Genomic DNA, 15,605 nt, shown 5'->3' with positions numbered 1-15,605 from the left:
TATACGAATGTAAAAGAGAATCGGGTAATTTTTCAAAATTAAACATTTCACATCCCAAAATTAATAAAACAGAAGTAATGTGAGTTATGTATCCTTTATGTGTGGGCGGGGACCAAATCACCCACGGATGTTGGACATAATCTTGAGATTTTATTATCTCGTTTCACACTGTGGCTGCTCGTGTTGTAAACGTTTTTTGGAGCAGCTGTCACACCCAAAAAATATAAATAGGCACAAATATATTTTTTATTCCATTTGAAGTTTGTCATTTTTGGAGTGAGTGCAAAGTATACAAGTGTTGCAATGATATTTCAATCAACCATCGAAAGCATGTTCTGTGTGTACCTTGCCTGACCGCCAGTGTGGTGGTGTAGACCAGAAACAGCAGGATGTAGTTGAGAAAACTCTGGAACACCGGAGTGTTAGCATGGAAGTCATCGGCCAGGTATTTGCTCGTGAGGCCGATGGCACAGGTTAAACAGGACAGGATCTGACCAAAGGCCAATGTCACCAGCAGGTCCCTGCAGAATTAGAATCAGAAAACCTTTATTAGTCCCAGTGGGGAAATTTGCAGTCCACACCAGCAATTTGAAAGGGGATGGGGGCGGGGGGGGGTGAAAGGATAGAAAACCAAGGTATTCTAAGCATAGTAAAATAAAAATGTGAAAGGATAGAAAAAGAAGTGATTCTAAGCATAGTTGAACAGGTTTCTTCAGCCGTCATATGTACTTCTTTGAAGGTGTCGGACGTTTCGCCTCTTATCCAAGAAGCTTCATCAGCAAACTAAAGTCTTGCTGGTAGTTTCGGCCCTATATATATCCCTACTGTCCAGACGTGGCGGTGCCGGACTTTGCTATGATTGGTCCCTGCTCTCAGGTTGGGGGGAGCAGAGGACTAATCCCTGCAGCTCCACTGATTGCTTCTATTGTGCTGACTGACGACTGGCCTGATTGCCCAATTTGCCCTGGTATCACCTCATCAACATAACTAAGCCTATGTTGCCTAAGCAGTCTATTGTACGAACGATCCAAATTGAACCTCACCCTACCATTACGGTTAAGGGAAGGATTTTGCTGTCTTATGAAAATAGCTTCTTTTACTCCCCTTTCAAACCATCTTTTTTATTTTTCGCTAAGATTTTAACCTCATTGTCGTCAAATGAGTGGTTCTCTGCAAGAAAGAACCAAACTTAACCCGGACCACATCTGCCAATTATTGTAAATTTGCCTTAACACTACGTATTTTCAATTTGGGGAAACATTTTACAAACAAATTCATGGTTGTGCTATGGGCTCACCCCAATACTGACCAATACTTACTTTTCGATTCTAATCACCACATAGGGATATATATGGCCGAAACTACCAGTAAGACTTTAATTTGCTGACGAAACTTCTTGGATAAGAGGCGAAACGTCCGACACCTTCAAAGAAGTACAGATGACGGCTGAAGAAACCTTTTTATCGATGGACTATTCCTGTACGACTGAGAGCTTACACAGACGTTCTAAGCATAGTAAAATAAAAATGTCAGCAGACTGAGATGTATACTGGAAATGTGCAAAATCGTTTCATAAAAACTGTACAGTGCAAGTATCAAGAAAGGTATATTGATATATGTATCAGTATTGAATCAACCCGCCATCGCGGAGATCCGCTGCGACATCACCCGATTAGCCCAACGGGTAGACAGACTTGAGACCAGCGGCGCCTTCGCCGCGGGGGCCGTCCCTCCCCAAACTTTGAGCCGCGAACCCAACATCCCACATCCCGCCCGTTCCGGAGGGGAGCCCGGACGCTGTGCGCAATTCCTGCTGCAGTGCTCCATAGTTTTCGACCAGCAACCCTCCGTATACACCACTGACGCGGCCAAAGTGTCTTACGTTACCAGCCTGCTTGCCGGACCCGCAGCCGCTTGGGCGTTGGCCGTCTGGGAATCTCGGCCGGAGCTCCGAGCCTCCTTCCCGGACTTCATCACCCGGTGAGTGGGCGGGCAGCGGAGTCCCAGCTGTGGATCTGCCAGCAGGGTAACCGATCGGCGGCGGAATATTCCGTCGCCTTCCGCGTCCTGGCTGCCGCCAGCGGGTATGACGACCGCGCGCTGCGAGGGATGTTTCGGCGCGGGCTCAGCGCTGCGTTGAAGGACGAACTGGCTACCCGCGACGAGTGCTCCAGCCTTCGCGAGCTGATCTCCCTCACGCTGCAGCTGGACAACCGGATGCGAGACAGGGCCCGGGAGCGGGCCGCCCAGGCTAATCTCGAGCCGCCAGCAGGGACCCGAGGGGGTGCCCGGACCTTTCCGCGTGGGGGGCACGCGGCTGTGGAGCCGATGGAGATGGGGGGCGAAAGGGCCGCTGCGCGGGCGCCGGAGCGACGCAACACCGGCCCGGCATGCCAGCTCTGTGACAAGTTGGGTCATCAAGCCCCGGACTGTCCCAGTTGGGGGCTTCCCGGAAAGACCCCCAGTGACTGTAAGTTACCCCGTCCACACAAACAACGGGTCCCCTTAAGGTCCGCGGGGGGGTTCACGTCGCGGAGACTGGAGCTGGATGCCGTTATACACGGTCCCACCAGGACAATGTCCGTTCGGGCCTTAGTGGACTCGGGGGCCGACGGCTGTTTTATAGACCCGCGCGTCGTGTCGGCGTTGGGTTGTCGGGTTGTTCAGCTGGGGGCGAGTCGGAGCATACTTGATCTCGACGGTCGGTTACTCGCCGAGGTTACGCAAGAAACCGCGCCGCTTCGACTCGTACTCTCGGGCAATCACGTGGAATACCGGCGGTTTTTCGTGATGCATTCACGCTCGGTTCCCATCGTGCTCGGGTTACCTTGGCTGGGGACCCACAATCCGGCCATTTCGTGGGACGGACCTACCATTCAGGGGGTACCGCCCTGTTACCACGACCTACGACAGGCGTTCAGCAAGGACCGCGCCCTGTCCTTACCACCGCACCGTCCCTATGATTGCGGCATTGACATTCAGCCCAACGCTCCGTTTCCCAGTTCTCGTCTGTACAACGTCTCCCAACCCGAACAACAGGCTCTCCGGGACTACATTGACTCTTCGCTCGCGGCCGGGCTCATTCGGCCATCACGGTCACCCTTGGGAGCGGGGTTCTTTTTTATCGCCAAGAAGGATAAATCGTTGCGTCCGTGCGTGGACTATCGGGGACTCAACGAAATAACTATAAAGAACAAATACCCGCTCCCATTGATTGACTCCGCCTTCGCGTCCCTCCAGGCCGCGACCGTTTTCACTAGACTGGACCTCCGGAGCGCTTATCATCTTGTTCGGGGGGGGGGGGGGGGGGGGGGGGGGGGGGGGGGGGGGGGGGGGGGGGGGGGGGGGGGGGGGGGGGGGGGGGGGGGGGGGGGGGGGGGGGGGGGGGGGGGGGGGGGGGGGGGGGGGGGGGGGGGGGGGGGGGGGGGGGGGGGGGGGGGGGGGGGGGGGGGGGGGGGGGGGGGGGGGGGGGGGGGGGGGGGGGGGGGGGGGGGGGGGGGGGGGGGGGGGGGGGGGGGGGGGGGGGGGGGGGGGGGGGGGGGGGGGGGGGGGGGGGGGGGGGGGGGGGGGGGGGGGGGGGGGGGGGGGGGGGGGGGGGGGGGGGGGGGGGGGGGGGGGGGGGGGGGGGGGGGGGGGGAAAAAAAAAAAAAAAAAAAAAAAAAAAAAAAAAAAAAAAAAAAAAAAAAAAAAAAAAAAAAAAAAAAAAAAAAAAAAAAAAAAAAAAAAAAAAAAAAAAAAAAAAAAAAAAAAAAAAAAAAAAAAAAAAAAAAAAAAAAAAAAAAAAAAAAAAAAAAAAAAAAAAAAAAAAAAAAAAAAAAAAAAAAAAAAAAAAAAAAAAAAAAAAAAAAAAAAAAAAAAAAAAAAAAAAAAAAAAAAAAAAAAAAAAAAAAAAAAAGAAAACTCTGGAACACCGGAGTGTTAGCATGGAAGTCATCGGCCAGGTATTTGCTCGTGAGGCCGATGGCACAGGTTAAACAGGACAGGATCTGACCAAAGGCCAATGTCACCAGCAGGTCCCTGCAGAATTAGAATCAGAAAACCTTTATTAGTCCCAGTGGGGAAATTTGCAGTCCACACCAGCAATTTGAAAGGGGATGGGGGAGGGGGGGGGTGAAAGGATAGAAAACCAAGGTATTCTAAGCATAGTAAAATAAAAATGTGAAAGGATAGAAAAAGAAGTGATTCTAAGCATAGTTGAACAGGTTTCTTCAGCCGTCATATGTACTTCTTTGAAGGTGTCGGACGTTTCGCCTCTTATCCAAGAAGCTTCATCAGCAAACTAAAGTCTTGCTGGTAGTTTCGGCCCTATATATATCCCTACTGTCCAGACGTGGCGGTGCCGGACTTTGCTATGATTGGTCCCTGCTCTCAGGTTGGGGGGAGCAGAGGACTAATCCCTGCAGCTCCACTGATTGCTTCTATTGTGCTGACTGACGACTGGCCTGATTGCCCAATTTGCCCTGGTATCACCTCATCAACATAACTAAGCCTATGTTGCCTAAGCAGTCTATTGTACGAACGATCCAAATTGAACCTCACCCTACCATTACGGTTAAGGGAAGGATTTTGCTGTCTTATGAAAATAGCTTCTTTTACTCCCCTTTCAAACCATCTTTTTTATTTTTCGCTAAGATTTTAACCTCATTGTCGTCAAATGAGTGGTTCTCTGCAAGAAAGAACCAAACTTAACCCGGACCACATCTGCCAATTATTGTAAATTTGCCTTAACACTACGTATTTTCAATTTGGGGAAACATTTTACAAACAAATTCATGGTTGTGCTATGGGCTCACCCCAATACTGACCAATACTTACTTTTCGATTCTAATCACCACATAGGGATATATATGGCCGAAACTACCAGTAAGACTTTAATTTGCTGACGAAACTTCTTGGATAAGAGGCGAAACGTCCGACACCTTCAAAGAAGTACAGATGACGGCTGAAGAAACCTTTTTATCGATGGACTATTCCTGTACGACTGAGAGCTTACACAGACGTTCTAAGCATAGTAAAATAAAAATGTCAGCAGACTGAGATGTATACTGGAAATGTGCAAAATCGTTTCATAAAAACTGTACAGTGCAAGTATCAAGAAAGGTATATTGATATATGTATCAGTATTGAATCAACCCATCTGTACACTACAAGTGTCCAGTTTTTGTTTTTTTCACGTGTGATTATTGAGAATTGAGAAGCCTGACAGCAGTCGGTAGGAACGAGCGACGGTACTTCTCCTCCTTGCAGTGCGGGTGTGACAGTCTCTGGCTGAAGGAGCTACCCAGTGCTGTCAGGGTGGGCAGGAGCGAGTGGAAGACATAAAAACTCTGACCTCCTTGGTTTATGGTTGTATATTTGCTTTTTGGGAGGGTAATAAAAATAATTAATGAAATTAATTAAAACAATTTTTATTGTCTGTTTATTGTCAGTGTGATGTCTTCTTACAAATTAAGTGGGCTATAGACCCTGCGGCTTACATCGATGGACGCGTTATGTGGACATTTTATTCATTGTGTTAAAGGACAAGCGACGTCACTTTTTTGTTTCTTAACTGACATCAGAACAACTTTTTATAGCATCTAAAATACCCAAAACACGCAATATGATATTTTTAGTCAAATGCAAAACACCAATAAAAATGACTTAAAGTAACTAAAAAGTACTTCAATTTGAAACCGGAAGTGGCCAGTTTCAGAAGGTCCTGGCCCCATGTTCGTGGTGTCACGGCAAGACGTCTTGCCTTGCTCGTGTCACGTCCTGCTCGAGGAGTGGTGACAGGACTCGAGGGACGAAGAAAAATAGTAAGGGGTTGGATCCGAAATACACGGTGGAGACGGTAAGTTCAAGAAAAGGTTTTTACTGAGACACGCAGGGCAAAACAGGGAGTAAGACAACCGAGTGGACAAACGGGACCAACCTGCGTACTGCTGCGAAACAGGGTAACAACAGAGAATACACCGGCGCGGACCGAGCGGTAATGGGTGGCTTTTATAGCCAGAAGGCACAATCAAGGAAATGAGCAACAGGTGAGTGAGTCCGGAGAGCAGGGAGGGGAGGGGAACGCTCCTGGCGCTAAGAAGGATGTGAGAGCTCGAGAATCAAAACAATGGCTTCAGATTTGGAGAATATGCTTTCTTGTTACTCATCCAGTTATGAATATGATTCAAATAGTTCTGAAGAAGGCATCAGGGGTGGGAAATGTCACAACCAAAAAAGGCAGAAAATGGCTACAAAGCCGTGTATGGAATTAATCAGCCGGTTTCCACAGGCTGATGAATTCCTTACATTGAGCTTTGTCGCCCTCTTCTGCCTCTTTTTGGTCCTACACAACGTTTTCAGACCAAAGTACAGTGGTACCTCGGTTCTCGACCATAATTCGTTCCACGACCCTGTTCGAAAAGCGATTTTTTTCGAACACCGAAACCATCTCTTTGCTCCTGTCACTTGCGAGTTGACAGCCGGGGGGGCTGCCTCTCCCGGCTGTTCTCCACCCGCAGTCATTCTCTAATCACGGACACGGGGCATTTATACGGTTCGCGATCACCTCGCCAATGCCGGATAATTGACTCACCTCGCCACCGTACCTGGACTCTTCCTTTGATGCGCGAGTGTATCCGGTCCGAGGTATTTTCCCTGCATCCCGTAATTTATGTCATCTTCCGGGATTGTGTCATTTTGCACCCTCGTGTGCCATTTGCTTTTTGGCGTAGTAAGCGTGCCTTCTTACTTGCTGTGTTTTCTTTGATTTGTGAATAAACATCCTGCGTGTCTGCTTTGGGATCTCAAACATTCCACTACGTTCCGACGAGTCATCTGCCATCACTCTCGCTCGGAACGTGACAGCTATGGATGACTCGGCTCCAGGATGTTCTTTTCTCTTAAAATATCTATCCAATGAGACTTGCTCTCACTCCCACGGTCACATCACTCGATTTCACAGACTCCTTATTGTTTAAAATCGTACTGATCGTAGATTTCGCCATGCTGTATTCCCTCGCCAGATCAGACACTCGCACACCTCCTTCATATTTTGCGATTATTTCTTTCTTAAATGCAATAGTTGTACGCACTACTTTTCTTTTGTCACTTTAAGCAGCACTTACTTTCTTTCAGTGGCGGTCCGTGCATTTCACACCTAGGCCTTCAGTGAAGTCCTACTTAGTCCGACTTGAACAAATATCCCTCGTAATACCATAATGTATGACACAACGGCTGGAGATATCATTTACAAAAGCACATGCACGCAGTACTGGGCGTGGCATCACCTTAATCGTCTACAACACAGGCTATTTTCCGGAGCAATTACACATCAATAAATCTGCATCAGCAATTAGAACTTGTCACTATATGTGATACTGCAAACACTTAAAAATAAAAGGAAATGTAAAATAATTTGTCCACAAAGTTTTATGAAGTCCACCAAGAATATGCAATCTTTAACAAGATTTTATGCTAAATTACAAAATGTCAGTTTAATATAAGAAAAACAACAAGACGTTCACAAAACGAACTATTTGTTGAAAATAAAAGTAAACAAATCTTTTTCATTTGTTCTTGAGAATAGGCCTACATGCGACAGCGAGTTGTCCTCTCCTTCAGCCATTGTGGGTTAAAAAAAGCGAGTAGATATACTTGGTTTCCGGGTCTGATCTGTTGTAGCTTGGTTGATTTGCAAAGCGCTGCCTCCGCTGAGGGCTGAGGTAAAGTGAGTATCCAATCACAGGACGCGTACATGTCATGTTCAACGCGAGGCCCTCTAGCTGGCCTTACTGTGCCAACTCGTGATCTGATTGGCTATCGCAACTATATATCAACTACATGTGCCCGTTCATGTACAGCGCACAGACGCCCTCACTGTTGATTCTGAAGGTGTCGGTCAGATTTCATACAGCCTGGCGACACAAGCTAGCTGAATTCTGATTGGATTTAAAACTCTGACCTAAAACTACAACACTGAAAGGAGCATAACCAAATGGATATAATATAACATCAAGAAAACAGTATGTAGAATAATTTCTGCAGGTCCATGGGGGCGTCGGCCAGCTTCCGGTTTTCTCAAGCACGGTAGACCAGCTAGACTGTCTTTGCGCTTAGCGCTTATGCCTTCATCGTCCCTCGGCCTGGTCCATCCATCTCCCGTGGGTGGAATATGCCCACAACACCCTGGTCTCCTCAGCCACAGGTCGGTCACCGTTTATGTCGGCTTATGGCTACCAGCCGCCGCTCTTTCCCACACAGGAAGGGGAGGTGGAGGTCCCGTCGATACAACACCATCTTCGGCGGGCCCATCGTGTATGGAGGGAGACCAGGGCAGCCCTATCACGCACGGCAGTCCGGAACCAGAGGGTCACGGATCGCCGTCGCCGTTCCGCGCCAGCCTACCAGGTGGGCCAGAAGGTCTGGTTGTCCACAAGGGACCTACGGCTGGCCGGGACAACCCCTAAATTGGGTCCGCGATTCGCGGGCCCCTTCACTGTGGAGGCCATCATCAACCCGGTCGCGGTCCGACTTCGGCTGCCCGCCTCCATGAAGATCCACCCGGTTTTCCATGTCTCCCTCATCAAACCGGTGGAGTCCAGCCCCTTGGCCCCCCCTCTTGCCCAACCCCCCCCCCATGGATGGTGGACGGAGGACCGGCATACGCAGTGCGGGAGATCCTGGATTCACGCCGCAGGGGAAAGGGCATCCAGTACCTGGTCGACTGGGAGGGTTACGGACCGGAGGACCGTCAATGGGTTCCGCGAACCTGGATTCTGGACCCGTCGCTCCTGAGGGAATTCCACGAGGCTCACCCGTCGAAACCAGGTGGGCCGCCAGGAGGCGTCCGTTGAGGGGGGGGTACTGTCATGAGCCAGTTGACAGCTGGGCGGGGCCTCCGCTCCCGCCGCTCGCCAGCTGCTGTCAATTTCCTCCTCATTGACTGTGGACATTTAAACCCGACGCTGGCACTAACCCAGCGTCGGAAGATACTTCGCCTTGTGCCATGCCAGTACTTGGAACTTGTTGCCAGTACATAATTTGCTTCGCCCGAGGAATGATTTTAGCCACGAACGCGTTTGTTGATTGCACCGCGTCGTAGGTTATTTTGCACCCCCGTGTGCCACTTTATTTTTCTTGGTTAGTGTGGTTGGGTGGATTGCCGCCACTCACCCACTAACATTGTCAGTTTGTCGTTCTTGGTTTTGTCTCACGAGCTTTTTACCGGGTCCGCGTATTTTCGGACCCGCGCTTTATGTTAATAAATCCATTGCCGGTACCCACGCCTCTGTCCTGCTTAGCGATCCACCGCCAATACCACAGGTTCCTGCTCGCCAGCTGCCACTGTCGCCGCCGGAACGTGACATGTTGTGTACAGTATACAAGTGTTCCAATGATATTTCAATCAACCATATAAAGCATGTTCTGTGTGTACCTTGCCTGACCGCCAGTGTGGTGGTGTAGACCAGAAACAGCAGGATGTAGTTGAGAAAACTCTGGAACACCGGAGTGTTAGCATGGAAGTCATCAACCAGGTATTTGCTCGTGAGGCTGATGGCACAGGTTAAACAGGACAGGATCTGACCGAAGGCCAATGTCACCAGCAGGTCCCTGCAGAATCAGAGAACCTTTATTAGTCCCACAGTGGGGGAAATTTGCAGTCCACAGCAGCAATTTGAAAGGGGATGCAACGTTTACATAACTTACGTTGATGCCGCACGTCAAACTCTTTCACGATGAAGGATTTGCTTGTTAGATATCCTCCACAGCCACGATTGCTTTGTACGTTGTTCGGATATCACAATTCTTCTATTAAATCCATGGTTTAATTGGTGTCAAACAACAGTACTGTGTATAAGCAATGCTGCTAGGTTTTTTTTTTATGTGCTCGCGTCGACAGGATAAACACGGAAGCTGGTTATGTGACAGGGTCTTGGGAGGACCCGACAACAGGGTTCGAGAGAGTGCCTGAATAGAATGCCGGCACGCAGCTGTGACGTAACAACAGGTCTTATTTGTATCTGGATGTGATAACGGCTACGTTTTGTTATTAAAAAGACCGACCAGTAGTAATGAAAGCTGTGAGCTATCAACAGTCTCGGCCAATCGCTAGTTTTTTTTATTGTGCTTGCGTCGACAGGATAAACACGGAAGCTGGCTACGTGACTGGGGGATCTTTAATACAGTGTGGAATGAAAACTCAACATTGTTGCAAAAACGATTGCATCCATATACAGTAGTGGGCATGTACATACAGTAACACTGCAACGCTTACATCTTACTGTACATTATGTATGCATGTTTTGTCTGAGAACCGTGTTGCATCCGAAAGCTGCCAGTAGAGGGCAACCAGGATACAGGATCCATAGGATACAGTATACAGTACAGTAAATCTTTAATCGATTGTAAACATGTATGCTTTACTCTTTCTCTTCTGTATTTGAATCATATCCATGAATGGATGTGTAACAAGAAAGCATATTCTCCGAATCTGAAGCCATTGTTTGGATTCTCCAGCAATGCAAGACGTCTTGGCGTGACGTGAAGTCATTTTTATTGATGTTTTGTATTTATCATACTGCGTGTTTTGGGTATTGTAGATGCTATAAAACCTTTTTCTGATGTCAGTCAAGAAACAAACGTCTTTATTTTGTCCTTACTCTTCAACCACGTTGATAAAGTATTTTGCGGCACGTCGAATTCCTTTGCAATAGAGGATTTGCTCCGTGTTGGATTCTCCTCAACAGCCACGATTGCCATGTGCTTCGTTCCGAGATCACAATTCTTTAGTTTCGCCATTGTTGAAGACACACGAGCTGCCGTCTGATACACACGAGCTGACGTCTGAAAATGAAAATGGCGTCTGCTCCCGGGATCTGGTCATGTGACCAAGTCACGTGACCAAGTCGACCAATGGCGCGACCGATGGCGTGTATCGATTTAAACATAGCAAAATGGCCGGCGGGAGATGAAAAGGAGCACCGTAGTAAGCAGATTATCGTAATAACCATGAATCGTACGAAACGGAACTAATTATACATAAAAAGACTAGAAATGTGCACGGGAAATGAAAATAGTATTGTAATAAGCAGTATTATCAATATAACCGATATCGATATAACGAGACTTTACTGTAATAATAATAATAATAATAATAATAATAATAATTAATGTAGCCACAAGGGGGCACAAGCTAGTGTCTTATTGTGCCGGTCCCAAGCCCGGATAAATACAGAGGGTTGTGTTAGGAAGGGCATCCGACGTAAAACATTTTTGCCAAAACAAATATGCAAATCAAACCTTTGAATCCCATACCGGATCGGTCGAGGCCCGGGTTAACAACGGCCGCCATTGGTACTGTTGACCTTCAGGGTGCGGAAAATGCACTACTGTTGGTCGAAGAAGGAGAGGAGGGAGGTGTGCCCGAGGAAAAGAGAGAAATGGAATGCCAAGAGTATAGAACTAAGAGTAGGAACTTTGAATGAAGGAACAATGACAGGTAAAGGTCGAGAGCTGGTTGACATGATGCAGAGAAGGAAGGTAGACATACTGTGTGTCCAGGAGACCAGGTGGAAAGGGAGCAAGGCTAGAAGCTTAGGGTCAGGGTTTAAGTTGTTCTATCATGGTGAAGACAGGAAGAGAAATGGAGTTGGGGTTATCTTAAAAGAGGAGTTTGTTAGGTATGTCTTAGAAGTAAAAAGAGTATCAGATAGAATGATGAGTCTGAAGCTAGAAATTGAAGGCGTGATGTTGTTTGTGGGCATGCCCCACAAGTACGATGTGAGCTGGCGGAGAAGGAGACATTTTGGTTGGACTTTGATGAAGTCATACAGAACATCCCGAGAAGTGAGAGGGTTGTAATTGGTGGAGACTTCAATGGACATGCTGGCGCAGAAACAAAGATGATGAGGAGGTGTGGGCAAGTTTGGACTCCAGATGAGGAACGCTGAAGGACAGATGGTGGTTGACTTTGCTAAGAGAACGCAAATGGCTATTGTGAATACTTTCTTTCAGAAGAGACAGGAACATTGGGTGACCTATAAGAGTGGAGGCAGAAGTACAGAGGTAGTACATTTTGTGTCAACGGCACCATCTAAAGGAAATCAGTGACTGCAAAGTAGTGGTTGGTGAGAGTGTAGCCAGACAGCATAGGTTGGTGGTGTGTAGGATGACGCTGGAAGTGAGGAAGATAAAGAAACCAAAGGCTGAAGTGAGGACAAAATGGTGGAAGTTGAAAAAGGAAGAGTGTTGCATGACATTTAGGAAGGAGGTAAGACAAGCACTGGTGCCAGTAGTGTGATGGCAAGATGGAAAGAGTACTTTGAAGAATTGATGAATGAGGAAAAAGAGAAGGAACAAAGAGTAGAAGACGTGACTGTTGTGGACCAAGACGTAACAAGCATTAGCAAGGATGAAGTGAGGAGGACGCTGAAGAGGATGAAGGGGAGAAAGGCACTTGGGCCTGATGATTTACCAATCGAGGTATGGAAGTGTCTTGGAGAGGTAGCGGTGGTGATCCTGACTGGGTTATTCAACAAGATCTTAGATGGTGAACAGATGCCTGAAGAAGGGAGACGAAGTCTACTCGTGCCCATTTTTAAGAACAAAGGAGATGTGCTAATTACAGAGGAATAAAGTTGATGAGCCATACAATGAAACTCTGGGAAAGAGTAGTTGAAGCTAGACTAAGAGCAGAAGCGAACATTTGTGAGCAGCAGTAAGGCTTCATGCCAAAAAAGAGTACGACAGATGCAGTGTTTGCTTTAAGAATGCTGATAGAGAAGTACAGAGAAGGTCAGAAGGAATTCCATTGTGTCTTTGTAGATCTGGAGAAAGCGTATGACAGGGTGCCCAGAGAAGAGCTGTGGCATTGCATGAGGAAGTCTGGAGTGACGGAAAAGTATGTCAGAGCGGTGAAAGACATGTATCATGACTGTAAGACAGTTGTGAGGTGTGCTGTCGGTATGACTGAGGAATTCAAGGTGGAGGTGGGACTCCACCAGGGGTCAGCTCTGAGCCCCTTCTTGTTTGCTATAGTGATGGACAGGCTGACAGACGATGTTAGACAGGAATCTCCTTGGATCATGATGTTTGCAGAGGGCATCGTGATCTGTAGCGAGAACGGGGAACAGGTGGCGGAGAAACTAGAGATGTGGAGATATGCCCTGGAAAGGAGAGGAATGAAGATCAGTCGCAGCAAGACGGAATATATGGGTGTGAATGAGAGGGATCCAAGTGCAAGAGTGATGCTACAGGGTGAAGAGATAAAGAAAGTGGAGGATTTTAAGTACTTGGCGTCAACTGTCCAGAGCAATGGAGAGTGTGGAAAAGAGGTGAAGAAGCGTGTCCAGGCAGGCTGGAGCGGCTGGAGAAAAATGTCAGGTGTGGTGTGTGATAGAAGGGTTTCAGCTAGGATGAAAGGAAAAGTGTATAAAACCGTGGTCAGGAAATAGTACATTCGAGGGACAACTCATATTAGAGGCTTTGGAGAGAAAGTCAGAGAGGCCAGACTGAGATGGTTTGGACATGTCCAGAGGAGAGAGTGTGACTATATAGGGAGAAGGATGCGGAGTCTTGAACTGCCAGGCAGGAGACCGAGAGGAAGACCGGAGAGGAGGTTTATGGATGTGGTCAAAGAGGACATGAAGGTAGCTGGTGTGAGAGAAGAGGATGCACAAAACCGGGATAGATGGAGGACATTGATTCGCTGTGGCGACCCCTGAGGGGAAAAGCCGAAAGGAAAAAAAGAGGAGAATAATAATAAGAATTGAGTGGGGCCTCGATTTACGATCACCTTGCCTTATGAATTTTTCGGTATACGAACGTTAAATTCATGAAAATTACACCTTGGCATCGGCACTACTTTTCGGGATACACATGGAGCGCCGCCCCACCACGGCTGGCGGAGTAATCTTCGGCGGAAGAACACCAAAGCACACGACCGAACAGCGCCCCAGCCGGCTTACCTTTCCACACACCCTTTCTCTGAGTGCACACATCGATCGCCTTCAAGGATTTATAACGGGTACTGTCAAGTTACGTTGGTTTTTTGAGTTCTCCCCCTAACTTGAAAAGGGTTTTGACTGTGTTGACCGGGATTACACTGGGACTTCACTCTTTATCTCCAATGATGAGACAGATTTCTCCTTTCTTTTTCCTCTTTTATTTTGGACTTAATCGTCTCTTTTCTCATTGAAAAGACAATTGCAGATTGCAAGGTGAAAAACCTTTGAAGAAGGTACAAACACAAACAGCAATTAGGTTTACATTTGAAGGCTTAACAGGCTGGTTTTGACATTAAACCACCAAATCAAATCATCAAATAAACGGTCACAATTACAGGTTCTCTCACCGTTAGCCCCCCTGGTCTTTACACAGTTGAAATCCACTGTCTTGGTAAACTCCTAGAGCAGTACTTGAACCGAACCGAACGCTGAGCAGTCTAGCAACTGACTATTTTAAGGAGTGGTTTCTTCTGGTGAGAGCTGATAGTGTTTATGCACATTAGTAAACATATTACGTTATTTCATGTCCAGATTAGTAAACCTATGTTTTTTCATGTTTACCTTAGTATACATTATGATTAGTGCATGTTTAATTTCAGTCTAATTTAGTTAAATAAAATTATCAGTCTTATTAGTTCAATAGTCGTTGCAAAGAAGCAACAGCTCCAACGACAATCTAAGACCCTCCCAACACTGAGTTGTTCGTAACCGATTGGACGGGAAGATCGACTTGTCCGCAACTGATTGGACAACAGATCGCCACTGTGTATGTTTAAAAACTTGTCAGAGCGGGAGCTCGTTCTCTTTGCTCTTTGCTTCTTCTCTTTGTTCTATCTTTGTCCGTATGCTCATGTCTTCGTCCCACCGAGACGAGAAGTGCTTTTTCTGTCTCATTAGAATAAAGTAGTTTTTTGTTCACCATCTATCGTCGTTGCTGATATTTTTATCAAGTGAACTTCGGACAATACCGAACCAGGAAAGACGAACAAGAGTTTTAACCGAACATTAATTGGTGCCAAACCCGATGCCAGTCTCCCAGCCTGGACTTCTGAGTAGTGCCACCTGCCTGCGTTTTTCAATGGGAGACGGGTACTTCCCGGTGGTCTGCCCGTTAAGAGATTTGAACGGGCGAGAGTGGAGGAGAGTCGTTCCTTCACTGGACCTGCCTCTTGACTGACGCAGAAAGAGCGGAAGAGCGCAGAACCAATATTAAGATGCTACCTCCTCCTTCCATTTTATTCTCTTCTCCTTTCATATTACACGACTGATTCAAAACCTTCTGACTTTGAAGTCTATGCTGTCTTTGGGCATAATAACAATAATAACAACAACAACAACAATAATAATAATAATAATAATAATAATAATAATAATAATAATAATAATAATAATAATAATAATAATAATAATAATAATAATAATAATACAGTAAAGTCTTGTTATATCGATATTCTCGGGAGTCGGAAAAAATGTTGATATAACCGTACTATCGGGGGGGGGGGATACGTAAATGGGGGATCTTTGGTATGGCATGTAATTTTATCATTGGGTTCAGATTGCGTATCTAACATGTTTTTTGTACAGTAGTGAAGTGAAAAATAAAGTTGTTCATAAAATAAAAAC

The 15,605-nt window shown here is 47.0% G+C and overlaps 1 protein-coding gene across 1 annotated transcript in view; it reads right to left on the bottom strand.

The window, feature by feature from the left end:
* Positions 1–15,605, bottom strand: part of slc35f1 (solute carrier family 35 member F1) — a 50,506-nt gene that overhangs the window by 11,229 nt on the left and 23,672 nt on the right. Inside the window, 1 exon segment of the mRNA XM_089021928.1 lies at positions 9,413–9,588. Coding sequence (XP_088878054.1) covers positions 9,413–9,588 — 176 coding nt within the window.

The sequence above is a fragment of the Hippocampus bargibanti genome, linkage group LG19, assembly GCF_051943395.1.
Source record: "Hippocampus bargibanti isolate YZ-2025 linkage group LG19, ASM5194339v1, whole genome shotgun sequence".
Taxonomy (NCBI): Eukaryota; Metazoa; Chordata; class Actinopteri; order Syngnathiformes; family Syngnathidae; genus Hippocampus; species Hippocampus bargibanti.
The sequence above is the reverse complement of the archived record's forward strand: the minus strand, read 5'-3'. Positions and strand labels throughout refer to the sequence as shown.